This window comes from Cnephaeus nilssonii (assembly GCF_951640355.1).
Source record: "Cnephaeus nilssonii genome assembly, chromosome: 2".
Classification (NCBI taxonomy): Eukaryota; Metazoa; Chordata; class Mammalia; order Chiroptera; family Vespertilionidae; genus Cnephaeus; species Cnephaeus nilssonii.
In genome coordinates, this window is record NC_137073.1 from 71365119 (window position 1) to 71389627 (window position 24509).

The following is a 24509-nucleotide window of genomic DNA, read 5'->3' on the forward strand; positions in this document are numbered from 1 at the left end:
TTCCAACATTCTGCAGGAAATAAATATGAAAGCTTTGTCACTACTTGAAGAAAACCTGCATACCAAAAGCCGGGGAGAGTTTAGAAATTTCTCTATCTCCTATTTTTCTTTAATAAGAATGGCTGCAGTGGCTCTGGAACATATGAGTCAGATAAATACAGCTCCAAACTTCCAGGGAAAGCACACACAGAACCACCCTCTCCCCCTGGAAGACTTTGGGGACTCCAAGGCAAAATTGAAGGCATTAACATTTCTAGGAGTTATTTTGCCTGAAAGTACTGTGTGTGGTCCTTTCACTGATTGTCCTGGTTTTCACTCACCTTCCAAGACTGTTTTTGAGTCAAGAAAGTTAACCTTTACTTTCTTTTCTTATGCAAGACTTTGAGGTGCTTGGTGCAATTGACATATTAGTTCAAGCCCTCAGTCTCTGAACACTGAGAAATAAATTGCAAGTTATGCACTGTTAGGATCCAAACAACCCATGCTTTTTTATCATGCATCAAGATGCTTCAACCTCTTAGTTGAAACTAAAGAGAACAAACAAGCAACTTTCTGTGAAAAAAGAAGAAAGCATCCATAAGTAACCCTCCTTGGGTTTAGTGCTACACTGTTGGCTAATATGAGCTATTGAAAATATTTTTGGAATGGTCTTCAAATATTATATTTTCTTTTACTTACTTGATATTTTGATATATAGTTATGTACAGAGATGGCCCTTACCATGCAGGGAAAATGTACATTCTCCATCTCTATGGTACATTATCAAAGCTGGGCTCTTCCACCAGGTTTTATGAGTCAGCCAGGTGAATGTCAGTCAGCTACTAGCTCTAACAACATAATTACAGTGCAAAGAAAGAGGGAAAATAGCCAGACAGATCAGTATTGTTCATTGTCAGCATCAATACACTTCATGCCTCGAAGTGAAAATATCGGGTGCAATAGGCTCAGACAACAATAACTGAATGTTGTTTTTTTTCTTTTCCTTCTTTTAAAGCAGAGGTCTCCCTGAGAAGAGGAGAGGGAAGTAAACATGGAGAGAGCCCCATTTCTTCAACAACTGACAATCCTGGGACTAGCAAGGTCACGTTCCCCTCGCAGGATAGCAGTACTAACCCCAGCCGCTGGTTTTCTGATATAACGGCTGTTGAGTGGTTGGACCCATTTTCCATATACATACAATATTTCCACTCAAAAATATAAAAATTTAAAAACAAAGATGCTAGGGGAAGAAATGTCTACCAAGTGCACATGGAAGTGTGGGTTTTAAGAAGAAATTCTCACTAACCAGCTTTGAAAACAACACAACCAGCCTCCATAATGAGCCTAGAAAATGGTTTGTGTACATCAGAATGGATTCCCACATTGCTGTGAGGGGGGAAGGAAGCAAACAAGCACAGCAGGGTGCAAAGATTTGTGAGCGCTATCCCCGCTTCACTTAGCATTGCAGCCCACTCTTCCCCACAGCACTCTGTGGCCTCTGTCTTATTCCACAGTTTTGCCGGTGAGGTGCGTGGGCACCTTTTGCCAACTCTGCACCTGCCCCTCCAAGGGTGTTGGCTTCTCTGGCACCACAGCCTCAGGAAGAAGCTCCCCCACCCCCCACCCCACAAAGCCCCTGGCTGGAATCCTCTGGGGCACAGCCTGCTGAGTTTTTAATGAAGGAAATGTTATGTACAAATGCACTTGACTTCATCGTATCTTTCCTCTCCTGTTACCTAAAGACTGAAAAGGCAGTTTCCGAACATGCCGTTCTGTTCATGCACATGCTGTAGGCTGAAGTTGCTGATGCCAGCCCATTCCTACACAGGAAGCCTGGGCTTTTCTGGAAGCTTGTAACAAAGGAAATGTAACGGAAGCAGTGAAGTCCCAGGAGAAGATGGGTAGGTGTGCCCAGGCCAGTAAAGTGCCAGAGAATCATCACAGGCCTTGTCCAGGAATCCTCATCCCCAAGTTTGAACAGAACTTGGGGCACAGTTTGAAATTTACCTTCTTACCTGTGTCATTAAAATGGCTACCACATCTCCCATCGTACATTCTCTTTCTGCAGAATGTGCCACCAACTTTACCAAATATCATTCTTTTCACCTTCCCACCCAGGTCTGAAGCATCTGTCTTTGACCCCAAACAGCTGGGCTTCCCTCACTGGAGGCAGAATCCAGTTATGTTCCTTCTTCCATGGACAAAGGAGACCTGTTTTGGTCTCCATCCCCCGTCCTCACGGTACTGTGGGAGGCATGGCATGCACAGTTCTGTCTGTCCCCCCTTCCATGAAAATTCCCCGGGCCCAGGGCAAGGCCAAATCTTCAAGCAGGGAGCCGAGGTTCAATTTTTAGTGACAGCTCATACAGTGTATCTTCATCTATGATGAGGGCTTTGTCAAGCAAGTACTGAGTGACCTGAAGAAAAAAGGAAATCCTAGCTGTTAGTTTCTTCAGAACACTGGTATGTTGCATTTTTCTGAATTGAATCTGACAATTCAACATATTCTCTTAAACATTTAAAAATTTACATAACTAAAAATTACTAATATATGCTCTATGTAAAAAAAATAAAAGCAATGAAAGGATTAGCCAAAGAACTTATAGGCATAACCCATAGACACAGATAGTAGTATGGTGATGGCCAGAGGGAAGGGGAGTGGGGCTGGGTGGAGGTGGGCAAAGGGAGGAGAAATGGGAACATATGTAATATTGCCAATAATAATAATAATAATAATAAAACCAAACATCTGTAGTGTTCTCCCAACTCGCTGGGCTCTTCCCTTAAGAGGTACCCTTGTTATCATTTGGTTTGTATTCTACTGCTTGAATTTTGACTTTTTAAACAACTGCCTTTTGTCATTCAGAAGTTTTTTAATTGATGCGGTAAAATTTATCAAGCTTGTCTTTTACAGCTTTGCATTCTGTGCTTAAGGAGGTCTTTCAAATCTAAAGATCATAAATATTTTCTCCTATATTTTATTAAAATCATTTAATATTGCTTTTTCTATTTAGGTAATGAAGTCATCTGGGATTTATTTTTATGAATAATATATAAGATGGAGAGGCAAAATTCCTCATTTACTGAATGGCCAATTTCTTTCCAGTACTTAAAACAAGCCTCCTTTATACCATACTAGAGGCTGGCCCTCGCAGCCCCTAAGTTGGTCCTGAAGGTCGTCTGGAAGTCGTTCTGCTGTTCAGCCGTTCGGTCAATTTGCATATTACGCTTTTATTATTATAGATTAGATTTTCATGTAGATAAAATATGCATCTAGACTTTATCCTGCTCCATTTAATTTGTATTCCTGTACCCAGTGGTCGGCAAACTGCAGCTCACGAGCCACATGCAGCTCTTTGGCCCCTTGAGTGTGGCTCTTCCACAAAATACCACGGCCTGGGTGAGTCTATTTTGAAGAAGTGTCGTTAGAAGAAGTTTAAGTTTAAAAAATTTGGCTCTCAAAAGAAATTTCAATCGTTGTACTGTTGATATTTGGCTCTGTTGACTAATGAGTTTGCCGACCACTGCTGTACCTGTATAATCTTTTTTAGATAATCCTTTTAAAAATATCCTCACCTGATTTTTAGAGAGTGGAAGGGATTGGGAATTGACCTGCAGTTCAGGTGCATAGTCCTTGGCTGACACTCCAACCACTAAGCAACACCAGCCAGGGCCCATATAATCCTATTTTATTCACTACAGTTTAGGACATGTGTCTGAATCTGGTAAGGAGAGCTCTCCCTTACCCTTCTTATTAAAAAAAAAAAAAAATCCTGTCTGTTTTTTGCCTATCTAAGCTTCCTTATTAGTTTTAGGATAAGTTTGTCAAGTTCCAAGAAATAGTAAGGAAAACTGGCTGTAAGTTATATTCTGTACTACCTTCTCAATGTTTCTGTAAAGTTAAAACTATTCTAAAAAACAATATCACTTAAAAATGTAAAGAAGGAAGGAAAGAAGGAAGGAAGGAAGGAAGGAAGGAAGGAAGGAAGGAAGGAAGGAAGGAAGGAAGGAAGGCTGGCCAGTTGTGGCTGGGAGGGAGAGAAGAAAGGGTAAAAGGAGAGGAATCTTGAAAGATGAGTAGAGACCACATAACCCAAGACTTCTTGGACATAGCAAGATCTTTTCTTTCTTTATCCTAAGAGCAATGGGAAACCAGGAAAATCATTTATGAAAGTTGAAGACATATTCTATTTTGTGTTTCAAAGTGTTCTGTCCAGCTGTAACTTGTAGAATGGATTTTGTGTTCTAGAGTGAATACAAATAGACCAGGTAACAGATATTAGTAGCTTGGACCAGGGGTGGTGGTGATGTAGACAGATTCAGGAGAAATATAGGATGTAAAATCAATAGAACTTAATGATAAATTGGTGTCTTTTGCCTTATTTCTTTTTAAAAAAAAAATCAGACTTGCCAAAGATTTGTCTATTTTATTGGTCTTTTCTGTGAGACAGCTTTTGGTATTATTGATCAACTCTACTGCAGTTTCTAATTCAATAATTTCTTCTTTATTAAATTCTCTTAAAACCCACAATATTACCTTTGGCTGATGGTCTATTCGATAGGATGTCTGCTGGAACTGGCGTATCTCTCTGACGATGTGTGATATCTAACAAAGAAACAACAACAGAAGCAAAAAGAAAGTATTTCCTTGTGTTGCAGCACATTCTTCCGGGAGCCCAGCCCAGAGTAGTTAGTCACTTCCTCAGTGAGGTGTCTGGAGCTCTGCCCGATCATTCCCTATGCGCAGGGCTTTCTTTCCTTTCAATGAGCTATAGGAAATGCTAACAGCAAGGAAATACTGACTTCACAATCAGGGAAGCAGCTGGCACTGGGTGGCCCGGCTCAGGAGAGGCAAGCTCTGGATGATTTTGTCCATGTGCTCCTTGCTGCTAAGGTTGGTGCTCAGAACCTCGTTGTTGAGCAAGAAGCCTTCAGCATCTGTCTATCACTGGTCAGGCTTAGACAGCCATCCCAGGAGCTTTATTCCCCACCCCCTTTGCTCAGATTGCAAGCTGAAATGGCTCAGATGAAAACCTCCTCAAATTGGCCAACATCAGGGGTTAGACCCAGTGTCCACCACCTCGTCCACCTCGAGATTAAAAAGCAAGCAGTGGCTTTCATGACTTAGCCTCTTCTCCATAAGCCAGTGAAGTCATTGAAATGGGCTGATTGGGACATTATCACCTACCATTCTCATTTTGGAGAAATTGACAAGGCCTTCCTCAGTAAAGTTTGGTGTTCCTTCTTCAATAAATGCCAGGTCTGTCAGGTACATCCCCAGGTAAGGAACGGCTGGGGGGTTACAACTGCAAGACCAAGAGGAGCTGTTCCCATGCTCGTCCACACACATGTCGGTTTCCCTCCCCAGTTAAACAGGAAGCAACTATGCTGCTTCATCCTGAAGAATAAAGTCTTCTAATTCCATTTTCAAAAGCACACTTACGATATACAGAGTATTTTTTATTGTGATGAAAAATATAGAACATACCATTTTCCATCTTTTTTTTTTCAATTAGAGTTCACATTCAATATTATTCTGTATTAGTTTCAGGTGTACAACATAGTGGTGAGACAATCTTGATATGCAGAGTTTTAAATACATCATCTCACAATAGAATATAACACAAATTACAGTCCATGCTTTACTATGTGTTTGAGACAATGACATGTTCAAACAACAGGGTAACTCATAGACAAATACAAAATATTTGCTAACAGTGCTTGTTGGCAGTATTTGTTTACAGTACTGTAAACTGGCTACACTCCTCTGAGGGGTAAACACAGGTAGGGAATCCCTAATCCCTCACCTCATTAAAGTGCCAACACTCAACCTTAAAGAACAGGGTGGAAAAATCACTGTGATTAGAGGTTATAAACTGGTTTTCTGTTTTAGTTAGTATTTAAACCTATAGATGTAATGAATGTTACGACTGCACACTAAAGTGAGACCCAGTTTGTTTTTTTAGGAGGATTACACTGGGTCTTCTCAGAGTCTAGAGCTGAGGACATGGGCCTTTGATCCAGAGAGAAGTGAGTTTGAGTCCCAGCTTGACCACTTACTAAGTTATGCTGTCCTAACTCTCTGAACTAGTTTCCTCATCTGTAAAATGGAGACAATAAAATGTATGTCTCTAGTTAGTTGTGAGGCCTAAATAGAACACATCAAGCACTTAGCATGGAGTCTGTAACTTAATAACTATTCAGTGAATAGTTATTGTTCTATTGTTGTTGTTGTTGTTGTTGTTGTTATCACTAGGAGTCTTTCTTTTACTTCTGGCATCACAGGACCTATGTGCAGATAGTGAGAAAACCAGCTGTAGAAGATATATTTCTATTCTATTCTATTCTATTCTATTCTATTCTATTCTATTCTATTCTATTCTTCTCCTTATTCTCCTCTCTCTTTCTCTCTCTCAACAGTGAAAGATCCAGCAATAAAAGGCCAAAAATAGATAACAATAATCAATAGATACTGAAATATTTAAATTTTAAAAATCACAGGATATTATTGCACTTAGCTTAAGAAATATCCAATCAAATTTTTTATAGTAAATCACAGTTTGATTTACTGTGGTGACATTTTTCTTCTTGTTGGAATACTCTGCATACTGTGAGTATATCTATATGACACTTACTATATGCACAGTATTCCAAGTGAAAGGGAAAATCAGAAAAATATGTAGATGATGGAAGCTGTTTCTTATTTGTTTTTCTTTACAAAGCAAAGTAGGAGGTAGGCCTCTATCTGTACACTATATAAATTATTTAAATATATTTATAAATTATGGATAATTTAATAAAGATATACATACTTTTTAAGGGTTTCTCTGAGATTTTTAAATCTTCCTTCAGATGAAACAGTCTTCTGAAGTTTGTCCATTAGAGCTTTTGTCTAGAAAGAAACAAATGCCTTAGTAAATCATGAAATACTACTATGGTTTGATAAGAGTTACCAAAAGATGCTCAGTTCTCTTCCACAATGGCAGATTTCTGTGATGTGATATCATTTTCAAAGTATTGAGATGAGGTATTATATTTAAGTTCGATGTGGGGGGAAAAAACGTGGAAAAGAAAAACTGACTATACCACTCAGTTAGCCAAAAAGAGAAGAAAATGTGTAGAAAGTAAAAATAGTAATGCATGAGAAACTCTGGGTCTTAGAGGACTGAAAGGCACATGTTGAATAGAGACTTTTAAAGGCGAAGTCTCATGTCAGGGGGTTTCGTGATGAATCTCTTTGAGTGTTAATTTCCAAATCATCGAAGTACATATTGGTTGATTGGCTATTGACCTACCAATATCCTCTACTCCAAATCTTTTTTTTTTGTGGTCATCTTCATCAACTGTTAGAAAAATACAATTGATACTTACCAAGAAATGGAATTGTTGTTGACATTGATCTGGACTTTCATGGCACATGGGAGGAAAGAGGGTGGCCCTTGGGGATGATGATACACACTTGGGAACACTTGCATCCAGGCAGCTTGGCTGGGAAAAGCACTAGGAATGCCCGGGTTGAGGCTCCTCAGACTACCCTGTCCCATAAGCCTGGAGGGGCTCTCCCAACACCGGCCAACACCCATGGAGAAGGCCAGGAGGAAAAGCCAGGGGAAACTGTGATTGAAGTTATCTGAATGAAAATGACAGCATGAGCATGCTGAGAAAATTAATAAAGCTCTGTATCTGTACATCTAAGTCATCATGCCGGAACTTTACATTCACTACATGACTAACAAAGAAAGAGATGAATGTTGAGGCCCCTCATCCCTGGTGTTTGGCCCTAAGGCATTTGCACCCTTACTTTGGGGGAGAGAGAATGTTCACTCGACATCACTTGAGATCAGTGTGCCCTCTCTAAGTAATTCAGGAAAAAACTCCTGTCAACCACATTGTTTGAGGTGATCCCCAAGTATGTCATAATGAACGTTTTGGGTTGTATTTTCTTTTCTAAATGAACCATTTAGAAGTGCACTGAGTGGAATCAATTAAGTGGTAAGAACACAGTAATTACCCACATTGGCACCTTTCTTTGGCAACTGAGCTGCTCGTTTCTGTTAATTTTTTCCTAATTAGTAATATTTATCTTGGCTCAGGTCTCCCAGCCTCTCTGCAGCAGGATGTGTCGCACGTTGATGCTCACCTGCTTGGACACCTTGGCCCAGGTTTTCTTCAGCCGGTAGATGGCGGTCCTGTTTAAGGCCGAGGTGATCTCCAGCATGCCGTTGTAGTTGTGCAGGCATCGGCAAATGTCTGCCACCGCCACCCACTTCTCAATTGCGTTGGCACGAGAGCTGATATCTGCGTAATTCATGATCTGGGAGGCCACCAGGTTACTCATCTGAGACAACGGGAAAGCCAAAAGAGGCGGCTAAGAGCCAAAGTAATGCATTCAGGCCACATACTCGAGTTACCTGCAGAAATGTCAGGAAAGCAGGGTACCAAGGGACATGGAGACCATAATCCAGATTTAGACAACTTTCTGGAGTGACTGAAGTCTATACTAATACTAACAAGCTAATGAGCACCTGTTCATCCTCAGAAGGAAGAGAGGCAGTGCTTAGAATCAGCTTATTGGGGGAAGAGGTGACTTAGCTCATCAGTAATTTTGATGAAGGAGCCATTTCCAACAGTTATTGAGGAAATGGAATAGAGTGAGCTAACCCCCGAGGAATGGCAACCTTTGCAGATCATGGGTCTTACTTCTTGGGGACTCTCAACATGCTCCTTGCCCCCTTTGGTGTGGAATAGTCACTCTAGGAAGTCTCAGTTATTACAGAGAAAGAAAACACTTTACCCCCAATCAAATTGTTTCTAACCTGATCAACTCTCAAACCAGAAACACTTCAGTGAAATGGAAGAGAGAATATTTTCTCCTTCCTATCTTCTTAAATTTTTTTCCCACCAGCAGAAAAAGGACCTATAGTTCCAATGCTAAGCACTGTAATACTTTTAATAAAAGCCAAGAGAAAAAGAAATAACTTAAGAAGCTCAATACAGAATATGGAAAGGAAAAGGGAAGAATAGGATTGATTGCTAAAAAGAGAATATGGGGTCTAAGATTATATCTGTACTAAAGGCCCGATGCATGAAAATTTGTGCGAGAGTAGGCCTTCCTTCCCCCGGCTGCCAGCACCAGCTTCCCTCTGGCACCTGGGACCCAGGCTTCCCTCCTCCGGCCGCCAGCAGGCACCCGGGACCCGGGCTGGCTTCCCTCCGGCCTGGCTTCGTCAGGAAGGATGTCATTCTCAGGAAGGATGTACAGAATGACATCCGGAAGACATCGGTCTAATTAGCATATTACCCTTTTATTATATAGATACTAAATCTGATGGATACAGACATTCTTTGATGATTTTGTAACCATTTAAGATCTTTTTTTTTTTTTGAAAATTTGAGGGAACATTTATTAAAGCTGGGGATAATGAAAAAAAAAACAACTAGGGCTTAGGATAGATATAGTGCCTCAGAATTATCAATATGCATATTCATTAAAAATTTATTTTATATTGAGTACCTACTATGAACCAGGCATTCTTTTAGGTGCTAGAAACAGAAAGACATAAATTAGCACCCCTGACCTTAAGGCACTGAGTCTAGCTAGATGGGAAGGTGAGGGGGTGGACAGGCATAAACAGCAAATGCCACACAGTGAAATGCAAAGCCAAGTCTGCATGGGGTGGGGGGCGTGGTTGAGAGCACAGAGGCACATGGGACATCTAGCCTAGAACAGAGGAGGCTTTTGGAATGAGGTTGTGGCTGCACTGAGTCCTAAAGGATCGGCGGGAGTTAGCCACTGCTTTCCACCAAAGTAGAAGAGCATTTGCACAGGGACAGAAGTGGAAGGCATGGTGCAAGGGAGGATCTGGCAGCCATCTGAGGAGCCCAGGGGTCATGAGAGACAAGGATGACAGGTGAGCAGGGCTCTTGTAGGCCAGGTTGAGCAGTTGAACCATATCTGGAAGGTGAGGGGTAGCCACTTACAGAGTTTTGTCAAAGAAATCGGTATAATTAGATTGGCCTTTCAGAGAAGCGATTCCTGTGTGAGGAGTGGGTGGGAGGGCAGTGAGGCAGCAGGGGATAGTGAGTTAGAAGCTCCTGGGGAGAAAGGATGAAAGGCCAAGTCAAGGTTATAGCAGTGGGAAAGGAGAGGAAAGGCTCTGAGACATAGGTAGATTTAGTGTTCACTAATACGTTGGGGACGGTGGTGGGGATGGGCAAGGGAGAAGAAGGAGTCAAGGAGGATCTTTAGATTCTGTGCTTGGGCGAGTGGGTGGATGGCGAGGCCATCATCTGAGACTGAGAACAAAGAATAAGATGCAGAAACAGGCTTGGAAGGCCTGGGGTGCTAACGATAAATTCATTTGCAAATTGAGGGCACAAGCAGTGGCGATGTGGGTGTGGAGCTTGGGATTGAACCTGATTTGAGTGTCCATTACACCCCAAGTGTGTGTGCGGCACAGGCGACGGAGGTTCGTTTTCCACAGCAGGGGCTCTGCTTCCCAGAGTGGCCCAGGTGGGCCATGTGTCCCGTCCTGTAGGCAGCAGTGGCTCTGATGCTCATTATGTGTTAACGTTCACTTGGCCTGTAAGTCCTCTGCAAGTACTCTGTGCAAAAGCACTGTCTTGGGAATCTACACTGCTGTTTTGTATTTTGATTCCAGATGACCCGTTAATTTACCTGGTAGTCTTTTTTTTTCTTTTACTGTAACTGCAAAGAGGGCCTTCCCTTTTCCCTGGGAAGCCCTGAAGACACTCCAACATCTGTGGTTCTAATTTGGGACTGAGACCATGAGAACAGGACAAATTAGTAGGAGTCAGTGGGTATAAAGCAACTCCATCTTACTGCTGAGAAAAGCGAGTGGGAGATAGGCCAGCTGCTGGTCACAGCAGAACCACAATCTTTCTCAAAGAGAGGTCCCTTCCAAGCCTGGAATGCATTCAGTCATGATGAGGAGGGAGTGCACCAACCCAACCTGCCTGTCACTAACACCACCAGGGACCAGTGACACTTGTGCTGTTCACTCTGTCAGAAGTGGTTGGTCTATGAAGTAGTAATGGTTATGATGAAAATAATTACCACAACCTATGCATTACTGAGCACTTACCAGACGCGGGCACCATCAAAAGTAAACCACTTGCATCTGGAAGTTAACTGAAAATTCTGACATCACTGTGAGCTCTTAGGAGATCTAAAGTGTGTCTTTAACATCCCATCTTCCTGTTTTACATGTGGGTAGCTTTATTTTAGGAAAAGACTCTTAAGGCCCTGGTCTTCGTCTTCCTGTAACATGCCCAAGGTTTTCTTTTCATGGTTACTCACATCATTAAAGTGCTTGCTGGTTTTCATAATGTAAGGTGTTCTTTCATTTTTATCCAGCTTCATCCAACCTTGCCCAAGAAACTCTCTGAAAGTTCAAAACAAAATATAAAACCAATTAAACTTTTTAAAAATGGTCAATTATTGGTGTGAATAATTATTAATATGATATATATTAAACTTGACATTGCCCAACACCTGCTGCTGCTGACCCTCTCAAATGAGTTTTAGCTCAACTCTAGCATTTCACAATGCCATGCAAAAAAGAAAGAGATTTTGCCCTAACTGGTTTGGCTCAGTGGATAGAGCGTCGGCCTGCAGACTGAAGGGTCCCGGGTTCGATTCCGGTCAAGGGCATGTACCTTGGTTGCGGGCACATCCCCCAGTGGGAGTGTGCAGGAGGCAGCTGATCAATGTTTCTCTCTCACAGATATTTCTAACTCTCTATCCCTCTCCCTTCTTCTCTGTAAAAAATGAATAAAACATATAAAAGAAAAAAAAAAGAAAGAGATTTTCCAGTTTCCAGCTTTCTCTGGAACTTTATCCCTGTTAGGATCATTATAAAGGCTTCTCTAAAGTTGGAAAACAATGACCAACACAGAGGAATAAAGAGGTTAAATACTAACTCAGAAACCAAGACTATTTTCCTTGGATTGGCTTGTTAAAAAAAATGTAAGTCTTGGCAGAAGATCCAAAAAATCAATCACTACCAAAAATGTTAATCAAGACCAGCATGTTCTCCTCCACTTTGCTCTGCTGTCTCCAGACGAATATGATTCCATGGGCAGGACATTCCTTTGTTCTCTCAGGAGCCCAGAACAGTACACCCTGGTAAGGGCTGAATAAACAAACACTTTACAGCCCATTCATGTGGTGAAGGCAGTCACAGCTGGGAGCTCAGCCTGGTGGAAGGCCTGTCTTCCAAGTAAGATTCCTGCTCTTTCACTTCACCTTTGAGCAGGCCACCAGATCACAGCAAGCGACCATCAAGGTAGAACATACAGGAATTATTTTATACTAGAAGCCCGGTGCATGACATTCGTGCACTAGGCACTGGGGGGCGGGGGGCGTCCCTCAACCTGGCCTGCACCCTTTAACAGTCCAGGAGCCCTTGAGGGATGTCCGACTGACGGTGCTCACCAGCCATCAGCCCGGCTTGTGGCTGAGCGGCGCTCCCCCTGTGGGAGAGCAACTGACCACCAGGGGGCAGTTCCTGCGTTGAGCGTCTGCCCCCTGATGGTCAGAGCGCATCATAGCAACCGGTCGTTCTGCCGTTTGGTAGATTTGCATATTACTCTTTTATTATATAGGATAGTCATTACAGAGCGTAACTAGACATAAAATCACTCTGACATATTCTTAACCCAGAAATGCTGACTGAGTGTCTGGGCAAGGTTCTTTGTGGTGGTAGTGTTGGTGGTACTGCTCCCATCCTGCAAGGCTGTTGGACAAAAGGTGTGCCAGTTCCGTGGATGGAAGTAATTGGCAGATGTTCACACCAGCACAAAGGGACAGAGGTGAGAGGTGGGGAGGGTCCCAGAAAGAAACCGCACCAAGGGTCACCGCAAAGGTTTGGGCTTTACTCTTGCTCCTCCTCCACAGAGGTCATGCTCATCTCCTTCTGAATCCTCACTGCACTGGAGGGTGGTCAGGAGGTGGGGGGAGAAGCACTGTGGTTCCTAACTCAAGTCCTCAGACAGTCACTGGGTATGGCCAATGGGCCACATTCCGATTTTATTTTATTGTTTTCATGTTCATGGGTTGTCCAGGAGTGCTGGAAGAGGGTAGGGAAAGAAGATAAACGACATAAAAGTCTGCAGGGGCGTCCTCTGTCCCTGCCTCATGCCTTCCTAACAGAGCTGTGGCTCTGACCCACTAACCACCCCTCGCCCATCCACCCTGCCAGGCCTGACCTTCCATCCTCACAGATGTCCTCTTCTCTCTGTACGACATGTTCATATCTCTTGCCCAGCCCCTCCTTTACCTTCTATTTAGTTCTTTGTTCAGAGAGAACATCTGCCAACAGTTGACATTTGTCCAAGCAAAGGCCTTGTTAATGGGCTACCAAATATGACAGCTGGGAGGGGGCTTAAAGAGCCCCCCTCACTTTACACGAGAAAGCAAAAGGCTGTGTGATGAGACCATGGTGTCAAAGCTCAGCAATACTTGTTGATTTATGCAAGTGGGTAGCCAAATGTAGAGCATTTACATTCCATGGTTGTCATCATACATGGAGAAACACAGTGTGGCCATCTTGAGAGTCCCCACTATTTCCACATCAACATTTCCAATATAAACCGGAACCAAAAGACATTCCGTGGGACCATAGCACTTTAAGATTAAGACACACTGCGGCACACACGTGTGCCTTAGGAATAATCCAATGCTAGGTCGCTGTCCTGCCTGAGAGGGCCCGGGGCTGCCAGGCAGCACTCACTCGTAGGGAATGCTTCTGAAAACGATGTGGTCCAGGAGGGTGATCTGCTCAGCCAGCTCCATGGCTGGCAAGGTCTCAAAGCACTCGGCCTTCGGACAGTCCGTCTGCAAGATATGGAGGAAGAGGGGCGTGAGACACACCCCAGTGAGGCTCCAGTGTGCTCAGTGCAGCTGCTGAAGTACAAAGTCCATCGAAGACTCTAGCTATGAAGACCATTCGCATCATGGACCAGTTGCTAAACCCCACGCACATTTGGTTCACCTCCCAGAGCCTCACTGAGGGAACATGTGGCCAGCACTCAGTCCAGGCACACTGCTGGCCTTTGAGAGGTGGCCTGCGCAAGACCCTGGGGGAACTTACCAGTTGAATTATATCCTCTAATTTTAGGTGAATGTCATCTTGATCATCTTGTGTAAGAGCTCTAAAAAATAAAAATAAAAAATTCCCCCGTGAAAAGGAAGTAGACATGGCAGGAATGAAACAGCAAAGCATCACGGTGTTCCCTGGATGAAGAGTCAGAGGGTTTAGGGCTGTGCTGCCAGCGGCAGGCTGTGGGGCCCTGAGCTGGAGACAGGAGGCTAAGGAAACAGATAAACACACATGTTAAAGGCACAGGATTGTTCAGAGAGCTGACTTGTTACATAGGAGGTTGTAAGGAAAACACCACCATCAAAGTGAACGTGGGGATGACTCGGGCCTCCTGCAATACTCCATCCGGGGGGAGTGAGTGCCCCATCTGTGCTCCTCTGTCCCCTAAACCTGACCCTGCCCTGCTGAGGTGGAAGGCGAAGAGCCACCCCATCCCCACTCACTTGTAGCTCAGGGGACTTCCTCCATGGCAAACATCTGAACCATGAGAGCCGGAAGCCGGCAGGTGAACTCACCCCCACTTCCCAGATGGACTTCCCTGAGATTTGGCACCATGTCTCCACACATGTCATTCAGCTCTCAATGAAATCCTTTTTTGATAAGTGATGAACAGATGAATAAATACAGACGTTAATTATCACTGAAGTGGGTGCTGGTTTCACAGTGGGAGGGATACGTCCTGTCCCGCACAAGATCAGCGTCCAGAATTATACTGATTATGTAACTTACCATCTGAGCCAAGCATTTTAAGTCTTCCAAAATGAAGGCAAGTCACATATTAAAAGTATTAAAATATTTAAACAGTCTCAAAGCACGTAGCCTGTCCACTGGAGGAAACTGGTTTCAAAAGAAACAATATTGTGAAGTTCTGTTGTGTTTTGAATTGATTAAAACAAAACTACCATCCTCCAAAATAAAGTATCAACAGAGATGGGTTGTTCTATGCCCACGGCATGCCAGGTATGTGCTAAGCATTTGACATGCCCTACCTATCTCATGTGTCATAAAAATCCCTTCAAAGTAAGTGTTATCCTTTCCATTTTACTGATGAGGAAACAAAAGCTCAAAGAAATTGACTAAGCGGGCCAGGGTTTGTTCCAATTGTGCTCTCCTGTTACTTGTGTTTGTGTAATCAGGCTTACAGGAGGAACCTCTTTAAGGTTCAGCACAGAACACACTCAATTCCCTTTCCTCGTCTTCCTCCCCAGTTACAAAAGCTTTTGACTCTTTACCAGGGAGCAGAATTCTTCTAGATCATAGGAGGGGCAGTCTCCTTGTCAGCGATTAGCCATGACATTTGTGAGCAGAAGGAAATAGTCCTCATAGGGTAAAGGACAGACATAGGTGAGGAGAAAAAAATGAGTACACACGACTCTCTCTCCAAAGACTGTTAAATCACACTGAAGGCCGACACATAGGGAATAAAAGTGATTGTTTTCTAGAGTGTTTGCCATTCTTTCCACTTTAGGCTAGGTTTCTGGAGAGAGATTGGTGGCCACATAACTATGTGTACCCAAGGAAAAGATCTTTTCTATGAGGATGGACTATATTCTTCCCTTGGAAAGAAATGGTCAAGAAATTAGTTAGCTTCTATCAAATGTTCCTCTCCTCACTGATCTTACCCTAATGTTCCAAGACACATTCTGGTCCCATTAAGTCAGTTAACATTTTCTCTCTTCCTGGAGCTTATTGATGCTTCTGGGGGCTTTGTGAACTTTCGGGGGTCACCTTTTTATGACGTGAACCCATTCCACTTGACATTCCAAGAAGTCAGTCATTGTTTCTTTTCCTTTGGGGGCCGTTAGTTGTCTACAAAAAGCTCCACACTGCAGAGTCTCAGTGGCCAGCTAGTCGGACAATGTTGGAGGGGTGGAGTTATAGAAATACAAAATTCTTGAGCAGAGGTTTTTATTCACAGACAGGGCAACAAGCTGCCTATGCCAATGAAGCTTAAAGTAACCCCTGTGTGACTGTGTGAGGCAGGGTGGCTCATCACAGCAATTTTCACTTTGCTTTATTCATGTAATGTATGTTTAAATACATGTTCCATGCTTATGTATCCCTGCTATATGACCTGAATGCATATAAATCTCTAATGTCAAGGGCTACATTTCACTACATGGTATGTTTTTATTTCTCATACTTATGACTCAGATTCACTGGGAGGGATATTCACAAAATGTTTCCCTTCAGATGTGAAGTCCCCTCTAGCTCTGGTCCAGTTCCAAGAGAGGCTGAATTTGCTTCTAGTCTCCTGACTATTCCAAAGCTTTAACAAACACTCCAGGATCCTGGGTTTCCCTCACATTTATGGGTCAGTATGACCAGTTTAATACTTGTGCATTTAAAATGAAACACCAGATGGAAATGGAACCCAAGTTCCATGCCTGGAAAACGTTTCCTTCAATGGTAGAAATCCAGTAGGCTTAAAAACAGCACCAGGAGCAACGGGCCTGGGACCAGGCCACCCTCTCTGGGCTGCTGGCATGCTGCTGCCACCGCAGGCTGTGTTCACAGCTCGGCCTGCGCAGACCCTGCTTCTCCTCATGGTGTGAATGTTCCATCTCCTGTTGCTTCAGCTCTGGGACCTGCCAGACCATCTCCTTCCTATGCTTCCCCAAGCCCCTTGGCATTCTTTAGTGTGTAGCCACCTAACTCCAATCTCTGCTCCATCTTCATGTGCATCTTCTCTGCATCTCTGTCTTCACAAGGCCGTCTTCTTATGTCCTATTGGACTAGGGGCCCACCTGACTCCAGTATGACCTCATTTTCACCAATCACATCTGCAATGGCCTTACTTCCAAATAAGTAAGACTTCAGTATATTTTGGGGGAAGAGGGATACAATTCAACCCATGACAACTCCTAGATCAGAGAAGGCTGGCTATGAGATCTTGAGCTAATGGGGCTAAGAATGCCTTGTGGGCCAGTTGTTGAAATGTTACGGACCCAAATCTGTCATTGCCACATCACGGATGGACTCTGAACAACCTGGTGGGCTGAGTGAAAATGGGCTCCCCTCCACACATAAGCGTTCTTGTCACAAAGAACCAGTAGAGCAGAGCTGGAGGGAAAAAGGGATTCTTTCCGAAGGTTGCAAGTGAAGAGGGAGCTAGAAGTCGGAGCACGGGAGGAGCACCAGGCAGGGCAGACAGATGCTGTTGGCTTCCCACCTCCCAGCAGAGACAGACCACAGAGCCGCGCGGGAGGTGGAAACTTAAATGTCTGTACAAAGCCACCGATGGCTGGCCCCTGCAGAGAGCGTGGACTAGAAAAAAATCCACCATTAGTTCAAGAAGCTGTAAGACAGCTTGTTACTTGCTTGGTTCAAGCCTTTATGACATGGAAGTGTGGGGTCCAGATTTATAGAGCCTACATGATGTGGAAATCCCAGCCCGAGACATTGATAGTAAAATTGGCCTAGGACCAGTGAACCGAGCCGAGAAAATGACTCCGCTGGGTGGCACATCCACAGCCAGCTGCAGGAGGCGTCTGCTGAAATCTGCCACCTTCTCACACACACAAGCGAGGAAAAGAAACCAGAGCCAATGCCTGCTGGGCTTGCAGGGGAGGACCCTCAAGGCTTCCCCCCTTCACTTTTGGTTCCACAGTAAGCCACTGTCTGCCCACACAAACAGGAATGATTGCACTCCACACAACCTATGTGGCTCAGCCCGAAGTCTTCCCGAGATAGCAGGAAAATGAAGATGATAGGTAACCCTCCCCCCTTGAGAGCAGAATCCCTGCTGCCCCCAGTGTCTAGTTGTATAGGATCTCATCTCCGGTGACACAGCACAAATCAACCAACGTAATTAATAGGCACCTGCAATTGCCTTTACCTCAGGATATTGGCTGCGGCTTTCCTTTCTTGGGGAAGAAGGTCTGGGTCTCGCAAAACTTCTTCTAGCAAATTTAGGACGTTCATCTTTAGTTCATTGTTGAGTTCGAAATCCTACAAAATAAAATGGATATTTTTAAATTTCCATTTTGAAGGGTTTCGCTCCGTGATACGTGATACCATTCCTCATGATAAATTCTCTAGAGCTATGTGTGGGAAATAAAATGTATGGGCCTTAGACTTCCCCTAGAGGTCCTGACTTACTGGTTTGGGACGGGGCTCTGTTGTTGTTATTTCTAACAGGCTTTCCAGGGATGGGAATTCCTCAAAGAGATATGTGCTTCCCTTGCCTGGAACACTGTGCCTTCTCTCCACTTTTATTTTTATTCATCTTTCAAGTCCAGGGAGTGATGCCATTTTCCCCAGGAGCCTTCTTTAGTTGACCCAGTGGGTAAAGAGCTTTGCCCTGCCCAGCCGCTGTGACTCAATGGTTGAGCATTGGTCTATGAACCAGGAGTTCATGGTTTAATTCCCGCTCAGGGCACATGCCCGGGTTGCGGGCTCATTCCCCAGTGTGGGGCGTGCAGGAAGCAGCCAATCAATGATTCTCTCTCATCATTGATGTTTCTATCTCTCTCCCTCTCCTTTCCTCTATGAAATCAATAAAAATATTTTTAAAAGAACTAATTGCAATCATTTCAATTAAAAAAACATACTTTTGTTATATTTAGTAAATTAGGGGCAAAAAAGTTCATAATTTCAAAAAATGAAGACAGTGCCAGAGTCTAACCTAATTTGAATTGAATGTTTTTGCACCTCAGTTTGGTGAGAACCATGGGATACATTTTTCTCAATATTTCACTTTCCCTGTTTGACCATCAGTACCATTTCTTCCGGAACAGGAGCTGCAGGGGCCCAGGGCAACACAGATGTTAACACCCCTTACCAATCATAGAACTTCAAGTACGTTTTCCTACAATTTCACCTATATTGTCCAGCAGATTGTTGGCTGTTGATTTTTCTTTTAAAATGTATGCAAGAAGAGAGTAATGCCTTGGCTATTGTTTTTTCTTTGTTCCACCCTCTCCCTCATTTTAACAGTTAGTTAATGATCTCACCTACTCCAATCTGTGTGCACTACCGAAGATTTCTCAGCCATTAGGAGTCTTTTTCTTAATGAATAGTTGGTATTTATTAGTGAGATGATCAAATCCTTCCGTAGCAATGTTAGGTCTCTAATGATATAAATAATCTGATTATAATAAATAGATTAGTGTGAGGACCTCAGGCCAGTGTTGGACCTTGCTGAAGGCTAATTAGTGGTTTAATCAACAAGCATCACGAAACACATACTGTGCCCCCATGCTGGGCTTTACAAAGGGAACCTTCTGAGACTGGAGAAAGGTGAGTTGTATGAAAGGTCTTGTTGCAAAAAACAGAATATAATTTTATTATTTGACCTCTGGGAAGATTAGCTTGAGAGAGACCTTTGAAAACTTGGTCACATCTGCACAAACACTCTTTGGAGCATGACAAATGGTTACAGGTGAATACGCGCACTGCCGCTGATGTAGCTAATGTAAGCAGATTATCTGATGATGGATGAGTCTGAAATATAAAAGTTCTCACTCATAATTTCCCCTTACATTTGCACAGGTTTTTACCATGTTTCAAGTGACTTCCTGCATATGATTTCAGTTCTTTCTCAGCTGATCCAGGGACAGACAAGGCTGGAGCCATGATCTGGTTTCAGCAGGGGCCACTGGGCTGAGAGGAGAGGTGTAAGGAGGGGGTGGCTCAGACGAGGAACATGGGTCTGCCCTCTGGCCCTGGTAAGAGTCCTTTACACCTGCACTTCTCAGACTGTCATGTGGCCACGAATCACCGCAGATTCTGGCACAGCAGGTCTGGAATGGGGATTGAGATTCCACTTTTCTAAGGAGCCCCTGAGTGATGCGGATCACCCTCGGAGTAGCAAGACTTTGCCTTTAAAAAAAAAAAATCATGCAAAACACTCTTCCAAAACTGACTTAAAAAATCTGAATCATCTGATGTACAACCTAGCATGTAAAATTTCCTTTTTGAACCAATGCATGTAAAATGCAAAATTGGCCATTCAAAAGTCCCGGTCAAAAACATATTAACTACTACCCACTAAAATGAAATCTGAAGCAGCTAAAAGTCACTTGCACTATTTAAATCAGAGATAGGTTTTTCATAATAAATCTTCCTGACAGCCATTTTGTAATTATCTAGAATCTAATTTTTGGCTGTATTTCCCTAGGCCCTGAAGTAGGAAATGAGACTATTAGGTGGTAGAAGATGGCGTGGCAGCACTCAAGACATTCACTAGATGGCGCTCGTGGGCCGTGTGATTACAGTATCTGGGATTGGGCATTGCCTTGGAATTGGACCTGGCAGCCGGTGCAGAGGGAGCAGGGTCCTGTGTAGGAAAGCTGCCTGCTGAAGTTCATCTCACACAGCTTCATGCTCCAGGTGAGTGAACCCTATGGCACCCCGAGGACCCAAGGCATTCACTGAAGTTATCACAGCAACAGTTTGTTTAGGGTGGTTTTTGTTTTCCAATTCATGAAGCAGGGATAAGGAGACAGAAGATTAGAAAAACAACAACAACAACCCCATCTTACTTTCAAAGGTGAAGAGACCAGAAAATGTGAGACTTTGACATTTAAATCTCTAAAAAGGAGACTATAGCTCGTTTTTTCTGTTATTCTTGAGCACCTCAATACATGAGGCTTTAGGGGAGAAGAAGAGAGGGAACAGAAGTCTGGGCCGATGGGCAGAAATATTAACCCGTGAAACCCAGGGAGAGAGGCTTGCGGAGGGGCCATCCAAATGCAGGTGAGAGCATGGCAGTGCCCGACTGGGGCATAGGAGAGAGGCCGGGCCTGCAAATGTAGGTCTGAACCCTGCCAGGAGGGGACAGCCTGAGCAAGTGTCAAGGACTAGAGAGTGGCACACAGCAAATGCTTAGGAACACATCACTGATGGATGGTGCCATAATCCTCTCAAGAGATACGTATTGGGAGGTGAGGATATTTTACCAAGATCTTACTGAGGCTACTCAAACACGTGACTACATGATTAGAAAGCCAGTATTTCCTCTAGGTTAGGGAGCAATGCCTGGAACAGTTATCATAACCAAGACAGTGAGAATTTTCCACACACTAAGTGATAATTTAATAACTTCATTATCTATTTTAACCCCCAGTAGCAGCATAGTTACAATCATTATTATTCCCATGTTATGTGCAAGGAAGTCAAGGTATAATGAATCTTAGTATCGTGACCAAAGTCACACAGGTAGCAGGTAGCAGACTCAGGACTCAAGTCCAGGGAATGTTGGCTGAAGCCTGAGGTTTTTAACTGCTACACCACACAGACTCTGCAGAAAAAGTGGGTATCAGTGACTCAGTGCTGGTGGGTTGGGCTTCAAGACATAACACAGTAGCTGGTTACCATGCCAAGTCGGGAACTATTCCCCACCTATACTAGCAACTATTTGAGATAGAGATGTTGAGATTTAGGTCTATATTAATAAGACGAGATCACACAACAGAAAAAAATAATCTGTGAGTCAATAAATCAGATTCTCCAGCACTTTAAAACGAATCCCTGTTGATAGTTTAGACATCATGGAAATTACATTCATTCTTTCAGGAGAGCAGGGTGATCGTTAGTAATATACTGCGTATGGCCAAGGGAATTCTAGGACACTGGGAAATCGGATTCAATAAACACAGTTTGAGGGTAAAGAGAATTATGAGAGTAATTTTCTCACCGTAATCAGTACAATGTATTCCTAACAATGGCCAGAATTTTTTAAAGGAAAGTGGAAATACTGCAGAGTGGAGTAAAACCACATAAATAATTTTAAAACCTGGAGCAAAGGGCTCATAAAAAAAAGGGTTTTAGGCTCAAAATTAGGGGTTTGACATAATGATTTTCAGAAAAATGAAAAGCACACTACTGTTTTCTGTCCTTTTTGACTAGAGGAGATGAAATTTAATTTAAATTGTGGTGTATATGTGGGTTATACTAGTATCTGGGGCCATTTTATCAACTGGGAAACTGGACAGAGATGCCCAGTGATCATCCCAAGATCTATGCAGATGAACCCTGACAGCACTAGGGCGCCCTCCATGGGATTCCTCATTTTAATAAACTGGAGGTAACAAGCCTCCTTCCCAGTGTGGTTTTCAGCTCTTTTAAGGAGGTGAATCTTTATTCAGAACTTTAACATTGTAACCCTCTCCCAGGGGAGGCCGTGCTGGCTACCAACTGTCAAGGGCGACCCTGCACTGCACCTGTGGGCCTTATCCGCCCACCACCAACTCCAGCCTGCTGACCCTCTTGCCACCTCTGGGCCACCTGGACTCTGAATCAGGGTTTCTCCGTGGAAAAGTGACAGGCGGGGTTTTCCAGCACTTCCCATCACCTAACTACAAAAACATTTTAAAAGCCTCTTTGTTCACCACAACAGAGAGAACAGCCTAATTGACAAACACAAGGGAAGGCATTGAGTTTGGAATGAAACCCTAGGAAGCAATACCAGGTAATGCTAAACTTGCTGATAGCTGCTCAACACTTACTCATGACGTCCTAGAACCGTCCAAGAGGAACGGAACACAGAGGAAGCGTGCACCTGACTGTCATGGAAGAGCCTAGGTACCAGGAGAAGGTAGTAAAACCCAGATGTAATGAACCCCCAAATTCGGTAAGCACAGGTGCTCCTGGTGGGCTCTCCAATGTTTACTGAACGAATGGACAAAAGTTCATGGGAAGGAGATTGGATTTTGAGACAAGTGGTAATAAGCAGCGACCTAATTCTTCTTAAACGGGCAGTTTGGGAAATGATTTTAGCAGATGTGAAGTGGGAGGCTACTAGGAAAAGGCACAATGCAAACTGTGGAAGGTATGTTAGAACAAAAATAACTGAGCAGAGGCAAATGGCAGTGAACGACACCAACTCAGCAAGAAGGAAAAACTGCAGAATATCATCCATTCGATCATTTTCTAACAGATGACTCTGCATTTGAATGAGTTGCTAAATTCCAGCCTCTAGACCTGAACAGCTGTTGCTTATAAGAATTTTAAATACTGCCCCACAGCCTTAAAATCAGATAGCTCCCACGCTTACATCTTCAAGCCTCTAAAGAGAATCCGTCGGTTTAAAAAAAAAAAGCATGTATCAGGAAAAAAGAGAACCTTCCCTCCTCCTCACCCCGCCAGATGCTCTGTTTTCCATTGGGTTCTAGATAGGCAGCTAATTGATATGGATTACAGCTTTCAAGACCATGACAAAGATTGAAGGGAAAAGGAAATGTTTGAAAAGGGTCTGCTTCCTGATTTTTTTTTTTTATTTATGCCCCCAAAATGATCTTTGAGTTTAACTCAAATAGAAGCCTCTGGAAAATGTTCTCGGTGCCCTGCTCCATTTGAGGAGAAAAGGCGATGAAGACAGCTGGAAGGCAGACTACTCCATCCCTTCCCCATGGAGAGGAGAGACTCAGTCACAGGGCTGCGGTGGAAGTGGAGCCGCTGACCTGCATCCAGGGAGAAGCTCCGAGCAAAGCGATCAGGAAATACAGGTGGACGGCACTGGGAGAAGAGTGGGCAGGAGAGGAACACAACGAAAAGGCCACAGTGAGGTGGAACCGGGGGGCCTGAACAAAGCAGCCGGCTCCCCAGTGCTCTGCGGCTCTGTGGGGTCCCCAGGGAGCTCTCACGTGATGGGTGGTTGCTGGCCGGGGCGGGGCCTGAGGAATGCGCCCTGCCTGCCCTGGTCCGAAGAAGTGCCTCCAAAGTCCCAGAGTGCTGAGGAGCGTGCAGGATGCGACTTGGGGAAAACAGGGGCTCCCCACAGCACTTCCATCGGAAACCTCTTGCGGCAGAGATGAGGAGCGACTGGTGTGCATGAAATCCCACGTGGGGCCTCCCAGTGTTTTCCACCAGCGGAATCCATCCACAAAGGCTCAAGAATCCCACTGGCTCTACAGAGAAGGCTAAATTTCCGTCATGGCAACTAATGGGAATGGAAAATAAGTTCCATTTAATTCTGTTTCACAGACTTTGATCCTGCTGCAATGTCTCGCAGATGAGCACTGTTACAGACAAGCACAAAAAGCTTGAGGGCTGTTTAAAGGATAACAATAGAGATGTATAAAAGATAAGGAAAAACTGAGGCATGGAGTTCAGGAACTAGGTGCTTCTTACTTGGTTATTGGGCTGCACAGAAAAAAAAAAGAGTAAGGAAATGAAAATCTATCTTCAGGATTAAAAAAATAAAAAGAAGATCCATATCTAGCCGATAGATGCTTACATTTTATGTTTCTTAGAGCAATCTGACACATAATTCATTTGTGCATGAGAACCCCATACAGATCATCCTGGCAGTTTTACAGAGGAGGACAATAGCCAGCTAACACTAGAATCCAGATGGAATTGACGGTTCCAGAATTCCGTCCTCACCTGAGTCCTCGCAGGGAATGGAAGTGAGATGTGATGCCCAAAGCAGTCTGTCCCGAAGGGAGAAGGAGAGGACAAAGG

General features: G+C 43.8%; 1 protein-coding gene across 2 annotated transcripts in view; it reads right to left on the reverse strand.

The window, feature by feature from the left end:
- Positions 1 to 2126: 2126 nt before the first annotated feature.
- The window catches only part of RASGRF2 (Ras protein specific guanine nucleotide releasing factor 2), a gene marked incomplete at its 5' end in the record, with an annotated part of 181093 nt that continues 158710 nt past the window's right edge, over positions 2127 to 24509 (reverse strand). For both annotated transcript variants that reach the window (XM_079798359.1, XM_079798358.1), the window contains 9 exons: positions 2127 to 2396; positions 4517 to 4585; positions 5168 to 5285; positions 6792 to 6871; positions 8120 to 8317; positions 11300 to 11384; positions 13734 to 13837; positions 14094 to 14154; positions 17941 to 18053. In XM_079798359.1, coding sequence (XP_079654485.1) covers positions 2304 to 2396; positions 4517 to 4585; positions 5168 to 5285; positions 6792 to 6871; positions 8120 to 8317; positions 11300 to 11384; positions 13734 to 13837; positions 14094 to 14154; positions 17941 to 18053 — 921 coding nt within the window. In that variant the 3' untranslated portion in view covers positions 2127 to 2303. The remainder of the gene's footprint in view (positions 2397 to 4516; positions 4586 to 5167; positions 5286 to 6791; positions 6872 to 8119; positions 8318 to 11299; positions 11385 to 13733; positions 13838 to 14093; positions 14155 to 17940; positions 18054 to 24509) is intronic.